This window comes from Eretmochelys imbricata, chromosome 23, assembly GCF_965152235.1.
Source record: "Eretmochelys imbricata isolate rEreImb1 chromosome 23, rEreImb1.hap1, whole genome shotgun sequence".
Classification (NCBI taxonomy): Eukaryota; Metazoa; Chordata; order Testudines; family Cheloniidae; genus Eretmochelys; species Eretmochelys imbricata.
The window spans coordinates 14,237,780-14,262,134 of record NC_135594.1 but is presented as its reverse complement, the minus strand read 5'-3'; the positions used below and the strand labels follow the sequence as shown (position 1 = coordinate 14,262,134).

General features: G+C 55.5%; 1 protein-coding gene across 1 annotated transcript in view; it reads right to left on the bottom strand.

Moving 5' to 3' along the window:
- Nucleotides 1–24,355, bottom strand: part of LOC144279334 (alpha-1B-glycoprotein-like) — a 937,253-nt gene that overhangs the window by 11,784 nt on the left and 901,114 nt on the right. The window contains exons 10-11 of the mRNA XM_077840806.1: nt 16,333–16,519; nt 15,301–15,585 (exon numbers count right to left, since the gene is read on the bottom strand). Of these exons, the coding sequence (XP_077696932.1) occupies nt 15,301–15,585; nt 16,333–16,519 (472 nt within the window). The remainder of the gene's footprint in view (nt 1–15,300; nt 15,586–16,332; nt 16,520–24,355) is intronic.

Below are 24,355 nucleotides of genomic sequence, written 5' to 3'. Positions count from 1 at the left end.
TGGCAGCCATTCCATACCCTTAATCATTTTTGTTGCCCTTTTCTGAACCTTTTCCAATTCCAGTATACCCTTTTCAAGATGGGGTGACCATGTCTGCATGCAGTATTCAAGATGTGGCCGTACCATGGATTTATATAGAGGCAATAGGATGTCTTCTGTCTTATTATCTATCCCTTTCTTAATGATTCCCAACATTCTGTTCACTTTTTTGACTGTCACTGCACATTGAGTGGAAGTTTTCAGAGAACTCTCCACAATGACTCCACGATATCTTTCTTGAGTGGTAACAGCTAATTTAGACCCCATCATTTGATATGTATAGTTGGGATTATGTTTTCCAACACGCATTACTTTGCATTGATCAACATTGAATTTCATCTGCCATTTTGTTGCCCAGTCACCCAGTTTTGTGCGATCCCTTTGTAGCTCTTCACAGCCTGCCTGGGACATAACTATCTTGAGTAGTTTTGTATCATCCACATATTTTACCTCCTCACTGTTTACCCCTTTTTCCAGATCATTTATTAATACGTTGAATAGGACTGGTCCCAGTACAGACCCCTGGGGGACACCACTATTTACCTCTCTCCGTTCTGAAAACTGACCATTTATTCCTACTCTTTGTTTCCTATCTTTTAACCTGTTATCGATCCATGAGAGAACCTTCCCTCTTATCCCATAACACCTTACTTTGCTTAAGAGCGTTTGGTGAGGGACCTTGTCGAAGGCTTTCTGAAAATTTAAGTACACTATATCCCCGGATCCCCCTTGTCCACATACTTGTTGACCCCCTCAAAGAATTCTAGTAGATTGGTGAGGCATGATTTCTGCCTTTCTGAGGTGGTTAGGGACTATTTAGAAAAGCTGGACGTGCACAAGTCCATGGGGCCGGACGAGTTGCATCCGAGAGTGCTGAAGGAATTGGCGGCTGTGATTGCAGAGCCATTGGCCATTATCTTTGAAAACTCATGGCGAACGGGGGAAGTCCCGGATGACTGGAAAAAGGCTAATGTAGTGCCAATCTTTAAAAACGGGAAGAAGGAGGATCCTGGGAACTACAGGCCAGTCAGCCTCACCTCAGTCCCTGGAAAAATCATGGAGCAGGTCCTCAAAGAATCAATCCTGAAGCACTTGCATGAGAGGAAAGTGATCAGGAACAGCCAGCATGGATTCACCAAGGGAAGGTCATGCCTGACTAATCTAATTGCCTTTTATGATGAGATTACTGGTTCTGTGGATGAAGAGAAAGCAGTGGATGTATTGTTTCTTGACTTTAGCAAAGCTTTTGACACGGTCTCCCACAGTATTCTTGTCAGCAAGTTAAGGAAGTATGGGCTGGATGAATGCACTATAAGGTGGGTAGAAAGCTGGCTAGATTGTCGGGCTCAACGGGTAGTGATCAATGGCTCCATGTCTAGTTGGCAGCCGGTGTCAAGTGGAGTGCCCCAGGGGTCGGTCCTGGGGCCGGTTTTGTTCAATATCTTCATAAATGATCTGGAGGATGGTGTAGATTGCACTCTCAGCAAATTTGCGGATGATACTAAACTGGGAGGAGTGGTAGAAATGCTGGAGGGGAGGGATAGGATACAGAAGGACCTAGACAAATTGGAGGATTGGGCCAAAAGAAATCTGATGAGGTTCAATAAGGATAAGTGCAGGGTCCTGCACTTAGGACGGAAGAATCCCATGCACCGCTACAGACTAGGGGCCGAATGGCTAGGCAGCAGTTCTGTGGAAAAGGACCTAGGGGTGACAGTGGACGAGAAGCTGGATATGAGTCAGCAGTGTGCCCTTGTTGCCAAGAAGGCCAATGGCATTTTGGGATGTATAAGTAGGGGCATAGTGAGCAGATCGAGGGACGTGATCGTTCCCCTCTATTCGACATTGGTGAGGCCTCATCTGGAGTACTGTGTCCAGTTTTGGGCCCCACACTACAAGAAGGATGTGGATAAATTGGAGAGAGTCCAGCGAAGGGCAACAAAAATTATTAGGGGTCTAGAACACATGACTTATGAGGAGAGGCTGAGGGAGCTGGGATTGTTTAGTCTGCAGAAGAGAAGAATGAGGGGGGATTTGATAGCTGCTTTCAACTACCTGAAAGGATGGCTCTAGACTGTTCTCAATGGTAGCAGATGACAGAACGAGGAGTAATGGTCTCAAGTTGCAGTGGGGGAGGTTTAGATTGGATATTAGGAAAAACTTTTTCACTATGAGGGTGGTGAAACACTGGAATGTGTTACCTAGGGAGGTGGTAGAATCTCCTTCCTTAGAGGTTTTTAAGGTCAGGCTTGACAAAGCCCTGGCTGGGATGATTTAACTGGGAATTGGTCCTGCTTCGAGCAGGGGGTTGGACTAGATGACCTTCTGGGGTCCCTTCCAACCCTGATATTCTATGATTCTATGATTCTTTAAAGAAACCATGTTGACTATTCCCCAACAAATTAAATTAATCTGTGTGTCTGACAATTTTGTTCTTTACTGTAGTTTCAACCAGTTTGCCTGGTACTGAAGTGAGGCTTACCGGCCTGTAATTGCCGAGATCACCTCTTGAGCCCTTTTCAAAAATTGGCCTCACATTAGCTGTCCTCCAGTCATTTGGTACAGATGGATCCAAGAACTTTGCAATTATTGTGTATAACTGATTCCTTTAGCCAGTTTTAAATCTCACCTTTCTTTCTTTCTTTTTATAAATAAACCTTTAGGTATTAGATACTAAAGGATTGGCAACAGCATGATTATTAGGAGTACTTGTGGCACCTTAGAGACTAACCAATTTATTTGAGCATGAGCTTTCGTGAGCTACAGCTCACTTCATCAGATGCATACTGTGGAAACTGCAGCAGACTTTATATATAGACAGAGAATATGAAACAATACCTCCTCCCACCCCACTGTCCTGCTGGTAATAGCTTATCTAAAGTGAGCATCAGGTTAGGCCATTTCCAGCACAAATCCAGGTTTTCTCTGTGTATATATACAGTCTGCTGCAGTTTCCACGGTATGCATCTGATGAAGTGAGCTGTAGCTCACGAAAGCTCATGCTCAAATAAATTGGTTAGTCTCTAAGGTGCCACAAGTACTCCTTTTCTTTTTGCGAATACAGACTAACACGGCTGTTACTCTGAAGCATGATTATTGGGTAGGATCTGAGTTATATATTGACCTCAGTGTCTGGCTGGTCCTTTGGGATCAGAAGAACCCTTTTGTTTGATGAAATTGGTTTTAAATAACCACACATCATTAAGTCTTGTGTTTGGTGTTGAATCGAGGACTGGAATACCTAAGGAGGCTGCATTTCTGACTTCTTGATAGCCAGTGTGGTGAGACAGAAGTTTACTTTTGTTGCTGGTCTGGTATATCTCAAGGAAGAATAACCACCAGATTTGGGGTACGTCTGCTCTTTTTCACAGCAGCTTGTCCTGAATTTGGTATTCTCAGTCATGACCCATGAAGGCACTGCGACAGGGGGCACCCCAAGCAATGCAGGGGGAGCAGCTGAACTCCAGAGAGCGAGCACAAGACCCCGGAGCGAGAGACTGAAGGAGGGGGTGTCGGACAGGCTATGAGCTCATTCCCAGACCTGGCTGCAAGGAGGCGCCCCGGTGGTAGGTATAGCGCACCTAAGCCCCTTCATTTTCAGTTTAAACTGTTTTGTACCCCAAAAAATCCTGGGTTTTTCATAAATTCGGTTTATTCCAATTTTCATCCTACTTTTGTATCATTCAAATATATGAAGAGTAACTTGTTTTCTTAGGAAAATACAATCCATTGCATGAGAGATCAGTATTCTGGTAATACGTTGGTCTGTGTGGATATGCAGAGCTGCCAGGTAAAGTAAGGCTATGGATTAGTCTAGAAGATACACACTGTCAAGGTTCCTTCCCCACTCTGAACTCTCGGGTACAGATGTGGGGACCTGCATGAAAAACCCCCTAAGCTTATTCTTACCAGCTTAGGTTAAAACTTCCCCAAGGTACAAACTATTTTACCTTTTGTCCCTGGACCTTTTTGCTGCCACCACCAAGCGTCTAACAAAAATAACAGGGAAAGAGCCTGCTTGGAAACGTCTTACCCCACAAAATCCCCCCAAGCCCTACACCCCCTTTCCTGTGGAAGGCTTGATAAAAATCCTCACCAATTTGCATAGGTGAACACAGACCCAAACCCTTGGATCTTAAGAACAATGAAAAAGCAATCAGGATCTTAAAAGAAGAATTTTAATTAAAGAAAAAGTAAAAGAATCAGCTCTGTAAAATCAGGATGGTAAATACCTTACAGGGTAATCAGATTCAAAACATAGAGAATCCCTCTAGGCAAAACCTTACGTTACAAAAAGACACAAAAACAGGAATATACATTCCATTCAGCACAACTTATTTTATCAGCCATTTAAACAAAACAGAATCTAACACATCTGATGAAGTGAGCTATAGCTCACGAAAGCTCATGCTCAAATAAATTGGTTAGTCTCTAAGGTGCCACAAGTACTCCATTTCTTTTTGCGAATACAGACTAACACGGCTGTTACTCTGAAACATATCTAACTAGATTACTTACGAACTCTTTACAGGAGTTCTGGCCTGCATTCCTGCTCTGGTCCTGGTAAAAGCATCACACAGACAGAGAGAACCTTTGTTTCCCCCCGCCTCCAGCTTTGAAAGTATCTTGTCTCCTCATTGGTCATTTGGGTCAGGTGCCAGCGAGGTTATCCTAGCTTCTTAACCCTTTACAGGTGAAAGGGTTTTTCCTCTGGCCAGGAGGGATTTAAAGTTTTTTACCCTTCCCTTTATATTTATGACACACCCAATAAACAAATAGGCAGGCATGCAAGCTCTGAAGTACGTGTGCACACATCTGAATGCACCGATGAATCTCCCGCCCACCACGTACACATTTCAGAATGGTTTAAAGATCTGACACGCTAAAATGGGAAGAAAATGACAATCTGTCTCAGAATATGTTTCAGAACACAAGGAAGTATTCGAAAATTTAAAAAAAGAAAAACAGGAGAAAAGGATGAAGTGGATTGTATGCCCTGGAAATGGCGTGGCATCAAAGTTATAGGCTAATAGCTCTAAGTCTACAGCAGTAAACTGTTTATTCAAATGAAAAGCTTTATTTGGGGATGAGAGATATATTGTTTTCTTGAACTCCGAGGTGGCCTTGTGTTTTGAGTTCTGGTTTAGTTCTGCAGCCAACCACAGTGATGAACGGAATTCAGAGCACTAATTTACAGAATACTTTTTCCCGCTGTCCTTCTGTCCACCACAATAAACCCTGATATTAACCCACAAAAGTTATTAATAGTTATTTGCACCAATTTTCACCTGTTTATGTTGTTGTCGTAATAAACACCAATACAGTCCCGGGAAATATTAAATAAAATAAAAACAAAAAATGAAGGGTCCTAAACACACCCCGAAAGGGGTGGGAGGAGGGACATTCCATCCCCTCGATGTTTTGTCCACCAACGAGGCCTCATTTCTGACACCCCAATTTTGGGTCATAGATCTCTGCTCTCCCACTTCTCCCGTGTCCCAGGCGGGCCCCAGCCCGGCCCGTGGGGTCTGTCCGGCGGCCGCTCGGGTTGGACGAATCCCGTCTTTGTGTCTCGCCAACTTTCCCCCCAGCGTTCATTCAGCCAGGTTCTCATGACACTGCCTGAACTTCTCACTCGCCTTCGTCGGCTGAACCCACCACGAGGGGACATTTGGAGGCTCCGTATCACAGCCGCTGGGGTGGGGAGATTTGTGGGGCAGGGGAGAAGGAAGCTCTGGGCATTTATACAGTAGAAAGACAGGGCGGGGAGGTCTAGGGAGAAATGGGGGAGAGAGAAAAGGGGCTGGGGGACCCCGCTGAAGGATGGGGACAGACACTTGGGGAGCCGCAAATGCCATTATTCCAGTGTCAGGGCCAGATGCAGCATCACCATTCACAGGGGGCTGGCGGCTCTGTCTCAGGACCCTGGAGGGGGGGCTGGGATTCTGCAGGATGGGGTAGGGCCTGGTTCGGGGCTGGGTGATGAGCCCTGGTACTGCTGGGGGGATTTAGGGCCAAACGCACCTTGACCAGTGAGGCCCTGAATGGACAGGAGACGATTTGGATCTCTGAGGGGGAGGCTGTAAACAGGGGGCATCTGGTTTAGACTCGATGGGGATCCCCCAGCAGGAGCTGGCTGTGAAGGGGCAGGTGGCAGATGGGTGGGGTGACCGTGGCTGTGAAATGCCGGGTGCCTGGGCCTAAGGAAAGGGAGCGGGCAGAGCAGGAAATCCAGCTGGGAAAGGTTAGTTATCGAGTGCCCGGCCCCACAGTGCCCCGGGCTCCCCACAGACACAGGCGGTGCTCTCCCTGTGATGCTGTATGGAATTTGGGGGACACATTAGAATATTATGAATACCAATATTGTAAAATTGCAATGAGTTATGATATGCCATGTAAGGTATCTGCAAAAATGTTATAATTTGCCAGGTATGATAATCTCGTTTATGTGTTTGTATCACCTTTGTATTGCAAGTTATATGTCTGGTACATCTGTAGTTCCAAACTTGTGCTGGGCATCTGGATGACACCCCCAGATCGCCGGGCATCAGCACTGCCTAGCTTGCTTGACGGCCCATCAAGACTGGATGACCCATCCAAGCTATGGATGGGCTCCAGAGGGACTCTCAAGCCAGCAAACTCACCAACACTGCTAGGAACCTGATCTATGGACTCTGGAGTCTTTGTATGTACGGGACTGTTTTACCATTCAACATCTCTCTTCTGGTTTTTTCTTTTCTCTTTGTAATAAACCTTTAGCTTTAGACATTAAAGGAATAATAGAATCATAGAATCATAGAATATCAGGGTTGGAAGGGACCTCAGGAGGTCATCTAGTCCAACCCCCTGCTCAAAGCAGGACCAATCCCCAATTAAATCATCCCAGCCAGGGCTTTGTCAAGCCTCACCTTAAAAACTTCTAAGGAAGGAGATTCCACCACCTCCCTAGGTAACCCATTCCAATGTTTCACCACCCTCCTAGTGAAAAAGTTTTTCCTAATATCCAACCTAAATCTCCCCCACTGCAACTTGAGACCATTACTCCTTGTTCTGTCATCTGCTACCACTGAGAACGGTCTAGATCCATCCTCTTTGGAACCCCCTTTCAGGTAGTTGAAAGCAGCTATCAAATCCCCCCTCATTTTTCTCTTCCGTAGACTAAACATCCCCAGTTTCCTCAGCCTCTCCTCATAACTCATGTGTTCCAGTCCCCTAATCATTTTTGGACTGGCCGGCAGTCTGGTATCCTGGGTAAGATCCAAACCCACACTGACCTGGTAACGTGGCTGACCCTTTGGGGTCAGAAGAACATTTTGGATAGTGAGCAGAGTCTTTTAAATAACTTGTCACTGTATTGGACCTAGGTTTCGATGGGGCCTTGCCAGGAGAGGACCCCTGAGGGGAGGCTGCGTCCTGCTGCCCTAGGGGGCCGAGCCTCCACTTCCCTGGCCAAGGGGTTGCCCAGGTGGGTGAACTTCCCCGCGCCACCTGGCACCCCTGTAGGACCCCTCTGTCCACCCCACAGGTAACTCTGCCCCAGGTATGCAGTGAGCCCATCCCCGGGGTATCTCGGCTCCTGCCAAACACAGCCAGGCAGTGCACGCGGGGGGAGGCTGGGACGTCACCTGCTGCCCCCCATGTCCCGGAGATGCCCAGGGCCCAGCCAGATGCAGCAGAACATCTATTGGGGGGTGGGTCGGGGTCCCCTGAGACCCCAGTGGGGGGAGGAGAAGCAAGAGCATAGGGAATTCTGGGTAATGCTCACTCCTAGTGCCAGGGCGACATCATGCGTCCCAAGAAGCAGGGTTATTGCCTCAGGACTCAGGCACCCAGCTGGGCTCAACCCCACAGCCAGGTCCCCCAGATACTGCCCTACCCCCCAGTATGCTCCCAGCAGCTTCCGGGCAGTGACCTGCAGGGCAGGAGGCATTTGGGGATCTGGGGGTCAGGTTGCCCCTCCCCCTGGTGTCTGGGCCCATGCACCAGGAGTCACTGCCCCCGTCCCACCCAACCAGCCCCGGCTCCCAGGGGCTGCTCCTTGGGCACCACAAACCTATTTCCAGGGCTTGTTTTATGGTGATTCCCCGACCCCAGTACCTGGCCTGGCTGGCGCTGTTCCAGGCTGGGTCGGGTTGGTTCCCCCTGCGGTCGTCCTGCACCTGCTCAGCCTGGTTTTGAAGGGCTCCTTGCTGCTGTCCAGGGTTCCCGTATCAGGAGTCATGAGCCCTGTGAGCAGGGGCTCCGCCGGGGCTGCCAGGATCACTCTGGGCATGTCAACATCCCCCACAAAAACCTTCTGGTGTGGAAAAAAAGTCTCTGCTTGTCCCTGAAGATGTGTGCATCATGCACCTTCTCGGACCACCCCACGCTGGTGTCAGTGAAATGCCCATGGTGATCCACAGGTGCCTGCAACACCCTGGAGAAGTTCCCTTCCTACTGATGTTCATCTCCCTATCGCAAGATGGTCAGGTCCAGCGTCCACACAGCGATCACCGGGCACTTCTCCACGAGAGGCTGCTCCCATCTGGGTGTCCTTGCGCCGCAGGGCTGGGGCGAGCTCCGCACACAGGTCCAGGAAGGAGGCTTCCCGCATCCGAACGCGGCTTGTCATCCCAGACCGGGCAACGGGTAACTGCAGATAGTGGGGACGGGGGGGGGCACAATGACGGGCTCCCCACCACCACCACAGCCACGGCCAGCTTCCTGGTGACTGCCAAGGCCCCCTCCAGCAACATCCTCGAGACCACGGCACCTGGGTGGTCGCCCACCTCGCCCACACTTAAGACCAGCCCTGTCAGGGTCGTCCTTAGGGAAAATGCTGCCCTAGGTGAACTTGTATTTTGGCACCTTGGCCCCTGCTGCCTCCCCCAGCCCCCGCCCCATATCGCCCCAGCTCCCACTGCCTCCCCCCTCCTGCCCCGACTCCCTGAGCTCCCCCTTATGCGCACCCAGGCAGGCTAGTCCAGACCCGCACTTGAGCAGGTACATACATTTCCCTGCTGGTTTAATACTTAGTTCACCAGACCTGTGTCACCCGTGAAGAGGAGTTATTCTCACGGGGACCATGCGGCTGCCGGGCGAGGAAGGGATGGGACTCAGCCGGCTTCCCCGCGCCCCCTCCGGCAGAGAGCTGCACTGACAGCCCGGTCTCACTTCCCGGCTCTGGGCCACACCGAGTGGGTCTCAGCAGCAGGACCCGCTGCTGGTGCCTTTCCCACGCACAGGCCAACTCGCACCCTGGCAGAAATTGGGGGGGGGGGCATGTGACCCGTGTACCCCCCCCTCCACATCACCTGTCCCAGACCTGCATAACAATGTGATCCCACCACTCAGCGCTCGTTTCCCGAGTCCCAAAGCGACGCTCCGCCGTGTGCAGCGGCCCCGTGGTGCCAGAAGGAAGCTGGTGTTGTTTCTTTCCCTGGCACCCAGCCTCTCGGGCAGCTCTGATCCCTGTTCAGACTGGGAGCTCGTGACATACTGCCTGACCAGCCGCGCTGCGTTCACAGCAGTGGAGAGCCGGGCGGGATCCATCCTTTCGCACAGGGGTGGCGGGCGCCCCGGGAACAGGGGCCATTGGAAAATGCCGCGAAACGCAGTGGGAACAGCGTGGGACACTGGGAGAGAAAATAAGGCACCATGGGACCTTGAGCCGCCCCCATGACGCGCTGCGATCCACCCCGCCTGCCCACAAGTCCTAGCTGCAGAAGGTGCCGAGGAGCACGGTGGGACAGCTACCCACAATGCACTGCTCTCGCTGTGGACGATGGCACACCAAAGGCGGACCCGCTCTGCCGGCAGAGGAAGCGCAGTGGGAACGTGCAATAGCGATGTCATCGTGGCGCCTTTTGCCGACAACACTCTGTAGTGTAGACACGGCCCAACGCCAGAGGAGCGAAGTTCTGGAGCAGCCTCCCAAGGGACCTCCCTGGCTTCAAGACTGAGCTTGAGACGTTTCTGGAGGGGACGGGATGAGGAGACATCCCACAACGGCAGGGAGCTGATCCGCGACTGCTAGCAGCAAATCTCTCCAACGGCCGGAGACGGGACACCCGCTGGGGAGGGCTCTGAGTGACGACAGAGGATCCGTTCCCAGGTGTCTGGCTGGAGGGTCTTGCCCACATGCTCAGGGTCTAACCGGTCGCTGTATCTGGGGTCAGGAGCGAATTTCCCCCCCGGGTCAGACTGGCAGAGACCCTGGGGGGGTTCACCTTCGTCTGTGGCCTGGGGCGCGGGGCACTGGCAGGTTTCAACTAGTGTCAGTGGTGGATTCTCTGGAACTCGAAGTCTGTAGCCCACGATCTGAGGATGTCAGTGACTCAGCCGGAGGCGAGGGGCCTGCTACAGGAGTGGGCGGGGGAGGCTCTGTGGCCTGCGATGTGCAGCTGCTCACACCAGATGATCACGATGGACCCTTCTGGCCTTAAAGTCAGTGAGTCTGTGGCGCCCTGTGGGCCGGCGCCCCATGGCTGTGGGGGGCTCTCACTGCGGGGTCCCCCGGCTCAAGTTAATCGCAGCGTACACGCTGGGCTGGGTGGGCTCAGGGGCAGGAGCCGGGCCCCCCGGCTTGGCATGCAGCGCCTGGCGGTCCAGCTCGGCGTAGGTGAGACCATCGGTGCCAGGGTCGGGCTCCTGGGGCTGGGAGGGGAGAGAGTCACTGGGGTGTGCGTGTGTGCACCAACCCCCCCCCACACATTCACACAGAGCAGGGCTTGTCCCCTCCAACAGGGGGTGACAGACACACACACACACACTTACAATCCCAGCTGCGATCCCATGAGCCCCTCCCAGCAACCCAACCCCCACCCCAAAATACTGAGTGTGCCAGACAAGGTGAGTGGGGCCCATGTGGGTCAGGTTGAGGATCAGGGCCTGTGGGCAGACAGGGACACTTACCAGGGTCTGCGGCTCTTTCCCTTCGTTGATGAAGCAGTCTGCAAAACAGAGAAACCCGCTGAGCTGCACCCCCAGCTGGCCCAGAGCAGGACCCCACACCTGGCTCCGACCCCGCCGTCCATCCAGGGGGCTCAGAGACAGGCACAGCCGCCCCTCCCCCACCCCACAGCATGGGCCATGGTCATTAGCCCCATGTTACAGAGAGGAAAACTGAGGCACAGAGACGGCAGCAGAGTCTAGGGGGTTATGGCAGGAAGAGGGCTGGGAGTCAGGACTCCTGGGTTCTCTCCCTGGCTCTGGGAGGGGAGTAGGGTCTAGTGGTTAGAGCAGGGGGCTGGGAGCCAGGAATGGATGGGGATTCCCCACAGGTCACTGGCTGGGAAGGTCTAATGGAGAAGTGAAGGGGGAACCACAAAGCCCCAGGCCTAGGGAGGAGAATGGGGGGCTCACAGAGGGAGTCCCTGAACTAGAGGGGGAGGGAAGGGTGACCTCCAGGGAGCTGGTGGGGAGAGAGGCAAGAAGCTCAGCTGACACCAGCTACCTCTGGGACCCTCTCCTTAGTCCCACCCAGCAGCAGCTGTAAATCAGGCCCTGTCCCGTATGGGTGGAGCCCCCACAAGCCCCACCCCGCCCCAGAGGCCCTGCACCCTGGTACCCCCTTCGGTGTGTTACTCACAGTTGGGGTCTTCCTGAGCCAAGGCCTCCAACTTCCCCAACGGGATAGTGCTAAAAGAGAGAGAATCCACTTGTAAACGTCATATCCCCCACCTGCGGGGAGATTCCCCAACACACCCAGAGAGCCCCCTCATCCTGCCTCACACTGAACCCTATTCCCTAGGCCCCCCCCGGCCACAACCACTGGACCCCACTCCCCTGTCAGAGCTGGGGACAGAACCCAGGCAGAGGCAAAATGTGGGTGGGGGCATGCAGGATCACATGACCCCCCCCCAATTGCTCAGTCACATGGTGCAGCCGGACCCCCTCCCTGAGGAGCAGCTGAGCTGGAGAGCTGCGCTGGACAGGGAGAGTGTGACGAAGTTGGGGGGGTTTCTTTTTATCCCTTGGTTTTTCCAATGGTTTGCATGCAGAGTAGGTGGGACGCAGTTTCCTTGGGTGTTACTGGTTTCAGGAGGTGATGGGAGAGGGAGTTGGTTGGTACAGGGGACCAGCGATGGAACTTGGGACCCCGGCCAATGGCCTGGAGATTGGAGACCCCAGCGACTGGTGACCGGGAGGCCCAGCTCAGGAGTCACAGCTGGGTCCGGCCAGTGGGAGGACACTGGGCTGTGAAGAGAGGACCCCGGTGACCGGACCAGCCGGTTCCAGCCAGAGGGGCCAGAGGACAGAAGAGGGGAGAGGGGGCCCAGGCAACCCTGTTTACCTGGAGAGAAGACAATGGAGAGGGGGAGGGGGGGGCTTGGGGCCGGTGAGATCAGATGACCAGCTGGGAAGCAGGGGGGCTCGGGGCTAGAGCGAGGGAGCAGGCAGAGCCCACCTGGATGCAGGGGAGACTGGGATGTGCTGTGCGGAGGGAGGCCAGGCCTGAGGGGTCTGAGAGTTTCCTGTGCTGGGTTCAGATGCTCAATAAACCCTCCTGTGTTACGCTGGCTGAGAGTCGCTCCGGGCTAGAGATCAGGGGGGCATTATTCCCTCTGGGAGTGGAGGCCCTGGGGGTCCAGAGCGAGTGGACTCCCTGCGGGAGCCCCTGACAGAGACAGGCATGCTAAGGTCGGAGAGGTGCGGCTCCAGGAGGTGGAGGGGCCTAATCCCCGAGAGAGAGTGGACCCCCGAGAAGGGACGTCGCACTGAAGGGGTTTCCCCCAGGGACCGCACAGGGACAAGAGTGGGCACCCCCTGGGAGTCCGTGAGAAGAGTGGCAGAGGCAGGTGTGGAGGAACAGCTGGGAGCAGCACTGGGGGCGGGGGGGTCACTGCTTTCTGGGGGTGGAGGGGGCGTGGTGTGACTCCAACTGTTTTGGGGTTGTGCCCCTCCACTCTCAGCAGACCCAGGTCACCTCTGAGGAGTCCTGGTTCCCAACCCCCTCTCCCCTCCGAGAGCCGGGGACAGAACCCAGGAGTCCTGTGACCCAGGCAGGTCGACCGGTAGGGAGAGGACCCGGGGTTCCTACCTGCTGGGTCTCGGTGCGGCTCCTTTTCCTGCAGAGGGACAAAAACCAGAATCCCCCATGAGCCGATCGGGATCCCCCGGTCCCAGTGCCCAGCCACTCACCCCCCACAGGGCAGCAGGGATGTGGGCCCCCTCTGCTTCTGGGGATGAGACTGGATCCCTGCTCGGGGTGGGGGCATGGACCAGCAGGGGGCAGCGTAACACCAGAGCATGCGCTAGGGGTGGGCAGATTAACTCGGGGGGGCTTTTCCTGTCCCCAATCCTCTGTCGTTAGTGACTCCTTATAACGAACCTGATCCACAGGCCGATCAGCTCCCCTGGCATCCTAGTTACCTGAGAGGCACGGTGCCAATGGCTCGTTATACGGGACCTCTCGCTCAGCACTGAAATGCAGCCACCTCTGGGGTGGGACAGCTGCGTGTGTACGGGGGTTACACATGTAACAGCGCCTTCTGCTGCGCCCCCCTGCTCCTGGGATTTCCCGGCACCATCCCTCTCCAAACCGTGGCCACATCCCGCCCTGCTTAGCGGCAGGTTTAACCCTTCCCTCGCTGGGCAGGACACTTACTGGCTCGGGTTTTTCTGAAGCAGACGAAGGCCACGAGGAGGAGGAGGAGGAGGAGGAGGAGGCCAGCGGCTGCCGCGCTCGCCCCGGCGATGATGAGGGTGGTCAGACCTGGAGCTGCTGGCGATTCCGATCCGTGTGGGAAAGAGCAGCAGGCCGTGAGTGCCGGGAGGGGCTGGTCTGTTCCCACCCCCAGCCCCTCCCACCCCAGGCGGCGCCCAAGGGGCTGGGACTCCGCAGGGCAGAGGGAGCCGAAAATTCTATGGGGAGGATGTCGGGGGCCCCAGGGCATCAAGTGGGGTCAGAGCAAGCAAGATTTGGCGGATTTGTAGCGCTAGGGGGCGCTGGGCTGCAGGGGGTGGAGGGCTCCATAGGGGGCACTCTCCCCATCAGTCAGGCCTGGCCTCATTGCCCCAGCACGGTGCTAGGGGGCGCTGTCTGGCCGTCATTTCTATGGCAGTTCACCCCCTTCCTCATGGCCACACCGACTCAGGCCAATGGGCCCATCTAGCCCGGTATCCCGCCTCCCATGCTGGCTGCTCCTGGCTGCTTCGTGGGGGGCTCCAGGTCACCGTGCCCCCACGGCTACTGATGGGCCCAGTCTCTGGCTGCCCCGTTAGCGGCGGGTTCGTGTCTGAGCAGGAGGCTTCGCTCCCCTCCCAAATCGGTGGGGGAGGGGGGAGTCACTGCCCCTGAGAACAGACTCCATCCCCACCCCTGGGCAACCAGTGAGGGAAGCTGCCCCATAATCTGTGACTCAATAGATTCCCCGCCGGCCCCAGTACCTGGCCCCGCGCTGCCCGGTTGGGTGGGAGCCGGCGCCGCTCCAGGCAGGGTCAGGTTGATTCCCCCTGCGGGAATAAAACCAGCGTCTGTCGGGGTACGGGGTGGGGCTGAAACACCGACTCAGAGATCGCCCCCCCACCCTCCGCGACCAGTGGTGGATCAGCCACTGGGCCTACGGGTCTCGTGCCCAGGGGCCCCAGGAAAGTGGGGGGCCCCAGAGCCCTGGCCCCCGGGCCAACAGGATGGGGGAAGGCCAAGCACCTCGACCCTGGTCCCCTGCAGAAGCACAGTGGGGGAGGCAGGGGAAGCCTTAACACCAGGACCTCCGCTGCGGCCCTAGGACGGGAGGAGCTCTCGCTACCTGCCACGGCCTCAGGACTGGGGGAGCTCTCACTCCCCGCTGCGCCACGGGGCCGGGGCATGGGGACAGAGCTTCTCCGGTCTTGGGGCTACTTTTGTACACCTCAATGCGCTCCCGTCACACAGAGTCTGTGGCTGCGCCAGGAGCTGGGCCAGATCTCCTGGGTCCCAGCCCAGCAACGTGTCCAACAAGCCACCGCTTCTCCTGCAGCCCCTGCCTCATTCAGCCCTGGCCCGGGCCTAGAGAACAGAGGGGATGCCATCATGGGATTAAATAGCGACTCACGGCTCCTACGCACAAGGAGCAGCGTTAAAGTCGCCTCCCTGCCCCGAGCCTCCAGGGGCTGCTGCTCCCCCCTGGCTGGGGAACCCCCCAGTGACTCCGTCCCCGCTCCCTGGCTGGGCGTCCCCACTGCGGGGTCAGGGCTCAGGGCACAGCCTGGCTCTGAGGGTCCCATTGGCACCGAGCCCCCGTGAGGGTCGGGCTGGGGGTGGGGCTGGGAACGGGGACGCCGAGCCGGGCCCCTCACCTCTCACCACCAGCTCCACGGGGTCGCTGGGGGACGACGCGGCGAACGGCTCCGATCTGCTGTGGTAGGAGCAGCTGTAGCTCCCGCCGTGCTCCCGGCTCACGTTGCTGATGAAAAACACAGCCCCAAACCCGCTCGAATCCACAGCTGGGAAATGGCGTCCCTCTTTGTTCAGCACGAACCGCACGCCCTGGCGCTGCCCCCGACACCAGACGGCCACGGCTCCCCCCAGGGAGACCCCCCCGCTGGGGTTCAGGGAGATGCTGGGTTTGGGGTAGCTGGGCTCTGCAGGGGGAAGCAGACAGGCCGTGAGACGCAGGCCCCGTCCCTCAGTCCTGGGGCCCGTCCTCACCACGCGGCCTCCGTGGGGGGTCAGACCCGGCAGCCCTGGGGACGGGCTCCTGGATGCCTTTCCACAGGGGCCCAGTTTCCTCTGAGCCCTGGGCTAACAGCATGAGACACGGAGCAACCCCAGCCCCTGGGGGCCCAAAGCTCTGCTCCCTAGCGGGTGACAGGCCAGTCCAGTCTCTAGGGTCCATTCACGCCCTGGCTTCTCTGCTGGGAGGGCTGGGAGCCAGGACTCCTGGGTTCTCTCCCCAGCTCTAGGAGGGGAATGGGGTCTAGTCAGTGAGAGCAGGGCGGATGGGGGCCAGGACTCCTGGGTTCTATGCTCAGTACCACCACTGACTTGTAGGGGACTGTGCAAGTCTCTACTATCCACTGAGGTTTATAACCTTCAGCTCCGCCCATCACCCCGTAACTGATGTGTTACCTGGAAAAAGCCCCCCTGCTCTGCAGCTCCCCCTGGAGGCAGGGATCCCCTCTTCCTCTGCCCCAGATCTCCAGTGGCTGCTTCTCCTCCCTGGCTGGGAACCCGCCAGTGACTCCATCCCCGGCTCCCCACGTCCGCTCTGCTGGGCCCAGGGCTCAGGGCAGAGCCTGGCTCTGAGCGTCCCATTGGTGCAGAGGCCCCGAGGGTCTGGCTGGGTTTGGGGCTGGGAGCCGGGCCGCTGAGCCGGGCCCCTCCCTCACCTCCTACAATGATCTCAACGGGGTCGCTGGGATATGAGCAGCGATTCTGATCCGTTATGGAGCGATAGTCACAGGTGTAGGTCCCTCCATCTTCCCAGCCGACACTGGGGATGGGAAATTCAGCCACGGTCCCATCAGGCACCGTCCGCAGCTGCCGGTCAGGGTGTCCAGCTTTACGCAGAAAGAACTCCCAGCCCGGGTATGAACCCTCACAGCGGATGGTGACGCTTCCCCCGAGCACCACCACCCGGCTGGGGCTCACCCAGACAGTGGGTTTGAGAAATTCACGCCCTGCTTTCAAGAAGAGACAGGAGTTAAACAGGAGAGACACAGCCCCCCACCCCCCACCCCAACTGAGTCCATCCATCATTCAGCCTCTCTAGGAGTCTGTCCTCTACGAGGGTTGGCACTGCCTGCCCGTGGGGCCTGGGGGCAGGGGGTTCACCCATACGTAGCTCAGGACCTGGCTGCATGAGAGATCACCGCCCCACCCCCACCCCCCGGCCCCACCTGAGGCCAGCCAGGGAGCCTGACCAGTGGGACCCCTGCAGCTCTGCCCCCCGCCCCGGGGTTGGAAATAGAGTCTGTGACCAGTGGGAGTCACACAAGACCCACCTTTCCCCAGTCCTTGGGAACGCGGGGGGCTGTGAGTGCAGGGGAGGGAGCTGTTGGGGGTGGATCTGGGGGTGGGGGTGGATCTGGGGGGTTCTTCCCCACGGCTGCACTGACTGTGAACATTTTGGTTACCCTGAGGGGATCTAGAGCCCACAGATGGGCCCTATTAGCGTTTGTATGAGCTGAAATAAATCCACGTGCCGCCCCCCCTCCCCACGATCCTCACAGCCTGTGGGGGCAGGACATTGAACCAGGGGACGGTTCCCGTCTGCTTCATCAGACCCCGGAAGCAAGATTTGGCTCCTAGTTACTCCATGGGGTCAGGCCGGGGGTGGGGTGGGGGGGGGGCTTCGGCACAGGAGAAGGTGGCTGGGTCTTAGCTCACAGGGGGAATTTGGGTTGAATCTGGGGAAAGGTTCAGGGCTTAGTTCCTCTTTTCCCCACCCCACCTCCCTCCCCATCCTTGATGTTACTGTCCTCCCTTCAGACTGATACTCACCTCCCCACGCCCCGCTGTGCCCAGTCAGCCAGCAGCCTGGAGAGGAGATGGCTCGTTAGTGACCAGATCCCAGAGCAACTGGATCCTACACCCTGGTCTCAGATCCACCGCCCCCAACCCCCATGGGCACACACCCTGGTCTCAGATCCCCACCCCCCTCATGGGCACATGCCCTGGTTTCAGATCCCCACCCCCCTCATGGGCACATGCCCTGGTTTCAGATCCCCACCATGGGCACACGCCCTGGCTGTCTCTGATACTCACCGAAGAAGAGGACGGTGAGAGCAGACGCCATGACAGGGCAGTGGGGGCCCTCAGCGCTGCCACCAACACCCCGGAGTTGAGCTCCACTGAGCCTGAGGCCCGAGTGCGAGCGGAATGAGGAACTGCGCGGGGGCTGCAGCCCCAGGAAGCCAGTGATGCGCTCGGCCCCTTTCTTCCCATCAGATGGTTTCTCTGCAACCTCCAGCCCAAATCTACCACAGTCAGAGCAAAGCCGGCTCCCTGCCACGCCCAGCAAACCACATCCCCTCTGTGACGAAGTGGGACTGTTCTTAATGTTTCTTCTGAATAGTGTGGGGGTGCCTCAGTTTCCCCTACGCAGTTCTTAAGTATCTAGGGGGTGGGATAAGGGTGTATGATCATTGCAGAGCCCTAGAGGGCAGGTGTGTGCAGGGGTCTGGACACAGAGAATGGCCAGCACCCTGTTTCCTGGCCACTGATGGCCTGGGCCCTTCCCCGCTGCAAGGTGAGAGCTAAAGGGTTGGAGAACAAAGGACTCAGGTGCCCTCCTGGCCCGGGAAAGGGACAAAGCCCAGAGGAGGAGGGGCTGGAAGGAGTTTCAGTTTGGGGCTGGCTGGGGACATGGAGTGAAGGGCAGACGTGGTTGTCTGGCTCACTGCCCCCCAAAATGGACCCAGCTGAGGGGTCCAGTTCTCTGCACCTACAAGCTCTGTGTTAGACCATGTTCCTGTTGTCTAATAAACCTCTGTTTTACTGGCTGGCTGAGAGTCACGTCTGACTGCGGAGTTGTGGGGCAGGACCCTCTGGCTTCCCCAGGAGCCCAGCCTGAGCGGACTCACTGTGGGAAGCGCATGGAGGGGCAGAGGAGGCTGAATGCTCCGAGGTCAGACCCAGGAAGGTGGAGCCGGGAGAGCTGTGTGTCCTGCAGACAGGCTGCTCCCAGAGAGGAGACTTCCCCAGAGTCCTGCCTGGCTTCATGGGGAGCAGATCCAGAGCCTCGCCCAGGGACTCCGTGACACCCTCCTGCAGCTGCCTGGTCCCCCCACCCACCCCATCACCTCCCAGCCCCACATGGGAGCTGCCCGGTCTAGGGACCAGCTGGGAACGGAGGAATCTCAGAAGGTGTCAAGAGGTGCCCAGGCTGCCCTGAGCTTTTCCAACAAACCCATCCGACCTCCCTGGAGCAGCAGCCCAGAGCAGAAGAGGGATCTGGCCCCCGTGAGCGGGGGAGGGAGGGGTAAATGTAGATCCTGAGTTGTTAATGGAGCCCCCGATAAATCCGCGAAAGGGGAAGTCTGCCCAGAGCTGGTGCTCGAATCCTGTTTCTGCTACTGCCAGTGAAACTCTGTGTGAACCTGATGGCTGAACCTGCCCTGTTATATACCCCAGCTCTGGCAGGGGAGTGGGGTCTAGTGATTGCGGGCTGGGGGTGCCTGGGAGCCAGGACTCCTGGGTTCTCTCCCTGGCTCTGGTTCAGAGGTGGGGTCTGTTGCTTTGAGAAAATGACAGAGATTAGAGCTGGTGAAAGGCCCCGTGTCCCTTCCCCAGCCCATCCCTGGGGCAGTGGGTCTGCACAGATCAGGGATCGGGGCAGAGCTCGCAGGAAGGGTAGGAGGCAAGAACACAGGGACAGAGCTCAAGAGAAACTGCCCCCCCTCTGGCAGATGCCCCAGCTCTGGCTCCCCAGCTCCTTTGCCCTTCACCCCCCACCCCCGATGTTCACCCATTGGGCCCCTCAGCCCCCCGATCTGCCCCCTGGCCTGCGTCCCCTCCCCCATTCTCTCCCCACATTCTGTAGTTCCTTCACGTCCTCCACATCAGGTCCCATCCCCCCAGTTCTGCCCCCGTCCCATGTCCCTTCACCCCCCCCTTGTGTTGTCTCATGCCCCCGTTGCCTCCCCCATTCTGCCCACCCCATCCCCTACCCCTCACACCCCCTGACCTCCATCAGGGAATGCAGGGCAGAGGGGGGTGTAGGGGCAGGAGACTGAGGGGAAAGAAATTGGGGGATCCAGGACTGAGGGCCCAGAAGCAGGAGCGGGGCAGTGAGAGGGGAAGCTGCCGAGGGATGGAAATGGCAGCTCCGTCCTGGGGGGCACTATCTGCCCCCTCTCCCCTCACACCCCCAAACAATCCTATCCCCCGGCTCTGACCTTTGGGGGGAGCCTGTCTGCCCTCAAACTCCTGTCCCCCATCCCAACCCCTCTCCCTTCAACTCCCCACCCGACACCCCCAACCTAGTTCCCCCAAACTCCTGGGTCCCCCCAGCTGGCTCCCCCCAAACACCCACCATGGAGAGCACCAGAAGAGCAGGCAGCTAAATCCCTCTGGGCCCTGTTGTGTTCATGGAGACGCAATAAAGGGCCCAAGGTGCGAACACGCCCCAGCCCCTGCCCCACACTGAACATGGTTAAACACGGGCCGGGGCCGGGGTCCAGAGCCCGCAGCCTGCTCAGCCCCACGGCAAACCCCCAGTGACCCCTGGGACCGGCTGTGACAGATCCAGCAGAGCAGGAACCAGGGAGCCATGGCAGGTGCCATGTGAAACGAGGGGCTTGTTCCGGCCCCGGCCCCGGCCCCGTTTGCTGGAGCAAGTTTCTAGCCGGAAAATCCCCTGGGTTTGGGCGTCTCCCCGCTGGCCCCGGAGACACTAGCGACTGTCCTGGGGGGCAGAGGAGCCGGCGGAGCTGGGCTGGAGCCAGCGTCGCCGCGGCTGCTGTGAAAGTCCAACCCGGTTTCCTCCCGGGTTGGGGGTTCAGCCAGGGGAGGGGCGATGGCGTCGAGGTCCCTCTCTCCGGCCGCTCTGCTCAGGATGTCTCCACGGAGACCTGTTAAAAAACAGAGACAGTTCTTTATTTCTGAATGTGCAGGAATTTGTCTGTTGAGATGGCTGACAAGTGAATCAATTATGGTGTAGAATGATTCAACGTTGAACTTCGCTTCCCCTGTCAGCAGGTTCTTCGCCATCATCAGCCGCACACTTTGGCTGACGTTGCCGCTTTGCCTGAAAGTTAGCTGGAGAACGTAAAGAGATTGCAGCTTCCTGGTATTCCTCAACACTATCCGCTGTGATGCCACAAACTCAGCGAGCGTCGCCAAAGTCCCTTGCTTCAGACCACAGAAGCTGACTTGTTTTCTTTACTCTTGTAAGAACTCTACTCCAAAACGTTGTCATAAATGCAGTCTCCGACCGATCCCTCGTTTCCACTCATGAGTTTGCCTCTGCTCGTTTTTCACTGTTCTGCACAGGGTCTGCACCAAAAGCCCGAAGCACGGGTTTATAGCTTTTGTAGTTGCATGATAAACTGCGAAGTGCATCTGCTCGAGCTGACCACCTTGTGCCACCGAGGCGCTCTGGGAGAAGTTCTCTCTTACTGGCCTCGGATGTCTCCTCTTTCAGAGAATCTCACAACAGGCCCCAGCGATAAGTTGAACCTGAGAAAAAAACATACAGTTTTTGGACAAATCCATCAGAGCATGACTCTGCATCAGCAACACCACATAGATTTAGTGAGGGGGGTGTGAAAGTAGAATGAATTATAGTGAAATTATAATTCATTAAAGAAATGCGACTTGAAAGGTTTGTTGAAATATAGTTGTCAGGAAGAGAAACATTAAGGAGTGTGAGACAATGGGTCCTCAAACTAATTAACTTAGAGCTCCTACTGAGCTAGGAGATTGGTAAACGTTAGTATGCAAATAAGATATTTGTCAGTTTCTGCTTCCTTTTGTCTCTTATGTTAAATTGGCTTTGGTTAGCTGTATAAATAAGTTAGCATGAGCCTCAGAGAGGGACTCACATCTGGGTGCATTGGCAAAGCACTTTGCTAATAAACAGAGTGGTCTGACAAATTATGTGAGTCCTGAATCTGACTTTGACAGGGGTCACGCAGGGGATGTACACTGCTTTCTCATCGACTGCGATTCCCCGAGCTCACGCACCAGAATAAACGCCGGACGTTACTAGCATTGTCGTATGGTTGACCTCTGCAGACCTTTAGACTGATATTTAGTTCATTCCTTAGGGTTTCACGGATACCATTAAACGGATGAAGACCTGTGTGCGATATAACTGGAACAAGATTCAAGAAGCGTTCTACAGGTGTGCAGTTACTCAGCACATAGCCCACCGTAAATGTCCGCTGATCAGTATGGCTAATATCCGGTGTGGAATCAACACGGAAGGAAAACTACATAGCCGGTATTAGCTCATCCACAGTGTCCTGCTTTACCTTGTTAGCCATGAGTGTGGCGAACCTTTCACAGATTGGTGATGACAGATACGATGTTGTGCCCTGACCCGCATTCCCGTACGACTCGCTTCAACACTTCTGTCCACTAATTTCTTTCTTTAATACAGCCACCTGCTGTCTGTTTATCAAGGGTTCGAGTTTTCGATAAACACATTTACACAAGGGATGAGAGCTCGTTGGAGCTCAGTAGAACTTCCATGTTCCCCAAGTCTGCCCACGTGAGCCCCTGAATCAAATCCTCTCGTAGCTAGGGCAGATGTGCTGTTCGGAGAAAACAATTTGCGCACAAAACAGAAGACACAGCCAGGTGATGGTGAGTATATGAGCCAGGGCCTTCCAATAATTTCACCATTCGGGGACACTTGGTTGAAGGCTCTGTGATGAAGTGGGGGGGGCGGGTCTTGGTTTTTTTCTTGTTTTATTTTCAATGGTTTGCATGCAGAGGGGGTGGGATTCAGTTTCCCTGGGTGTTACGGGTGTAACGAGGTGATGGGAGAGGGAGTTTGTTGGTACAGGGGACCGGCGATGGAAGTTGGGACCCCGGCCAATGGCCTGGAGAATGGAGACCGCAGCGACTGGTGACCTGGTGACCGGGAGGCCCAGCTCGGGAGTCACAACAAGGTACAGGGAGAATAGAACCTCAAATCCTGCACACAAAGCAGGAAGTTACACAGTCTTTTATACATCCTTTCTTCAGCATACTTACCCAATAGCAAGCTGCTGTTGGGGACACTGGGGCATGGCCACTAGGTAACTCGAGGGGATGGAAGACCACGAGTGTCGATGAAGCCCCCTCGCACTAGGCCCAAGTATCCTTGGCTCCCCCACCTAGAGGCACTTGCAGCAGTTATGCTGAGGATCTGCAACAATATGTTGCAGAGTGAGACTGCCTGAAACTAAACAAGGCCAAACAAGGCAAATATAAAAAAACAATGCTGAATAAAGCAGCTTTATGTATAGTTTAACAAATAGTACAAAAAACAAGGGCACTAGCTGGTAACTAAATTGGCTGGCTATATGAATACTTAGGGCAGCTTGCTATTAAATAAATATGCTAAGAAAAAAATGTATAAAAGCCTGTGTAACTTCCTGCTCTGTGTGCAGGATTTGAGATTCTATTCTCCCTGTACCTTCTTTGCAGCTGCAAATAAACTTTTCTGCCCCTCCACCCCATTGTGGTTGTTGGGAACACTGGGGCATGGCCACTAGGTAACTCGAGGGGATGGAAGACCACGAGTGTCGATGAAGCCCCCTCGAGCTAGGCCCCAGTGTCCTTGGCCCCCCTCCTGCCTGGAGGCACTCGCAGCAGCTCTGCGTGCTAGGCCCAAGTGTCCTTGGCCCCCCCGCCTGGAGGCACACACAGCAGTTATGCTGAGAATCTGCAACAGTATGTTGCAGAGTCAGACTGCCTGAAACTAAGCAAGGCCAAACAGGGAAAATATGAAAGAACAATGCTGAATAAAGCAGCTTTATGTATAGTTTAACAAATAATACAGAGAATCAGGGAACTAGCTGGGAACTGGATTGGCTGGCTATATGGATACTTGGGGCAGCTTGCTATTAAATAAGTATGCTAAAAAAAAGGATGTATAAAAGCCTGTGTAACTTCCTGCTTTGTTGTACAGGATTTGAGATTCAAATCTCCCTGTACCTTTTTGAAGCTTCAAATAAACTTTTCTGCTTCTCCACCCCGTTTATTGGGTGCAGCACACCGGGTAACGAACCAACTCAAGCTGTTGTTCAGCCTCTCGGCACTGGGTGCCGGCAACATGATTATTGGGTGACGCATACCGGGTAACGAACCCCCGCTGTTGTTCGCCTCTGGCACTGGGTGCCAGCAACAGCTTTTGGCGTCCCTGGGTGGGCGACGAGGCTACTATTTAGCCTTGCCCGGACCCCTCCTGGAGGTTGAGGATTGCGGCAAGAACCGACACCCAGCGCGCACCGGTGAGTTCATCGGGGGCCTTGGAGGAGACGCGATTTGATCGACCCCGGAGGGCACAATGGTGCAACGCACTTGTATAGTGGAGAAGCAGCTGTGGGCGACGGTGAGGAATCGGTCCCTTGGACATAGGGGAGGAGTAGCTACAGGCAATGGTGGGGAACCGGTCCCTTGGATAAGGTAGGAACCTTTTGAAATCCGGACTGTATGCTCTGTTGGAACCTGGGGATGCCCAGAGTTGCCCTGTAGGTATGGGACAGAGCTCAGGAGGCAGGGCACAGTGTACGCCCCTAGAATGCATTCTAGCAAACTGAAAAGTGTTTAAATCAAATCCAATAACAAAAAGCAAATTAAAAAGGTTTTGTACAGTAGACTGGCCTCAATATTGGCTAGAGGAGCAGGAATGGTGGCCACCGGGAGGGTCAATCAATTATAATACGATCCTCCAATTAGTTTGTTTTGTCAATAAAT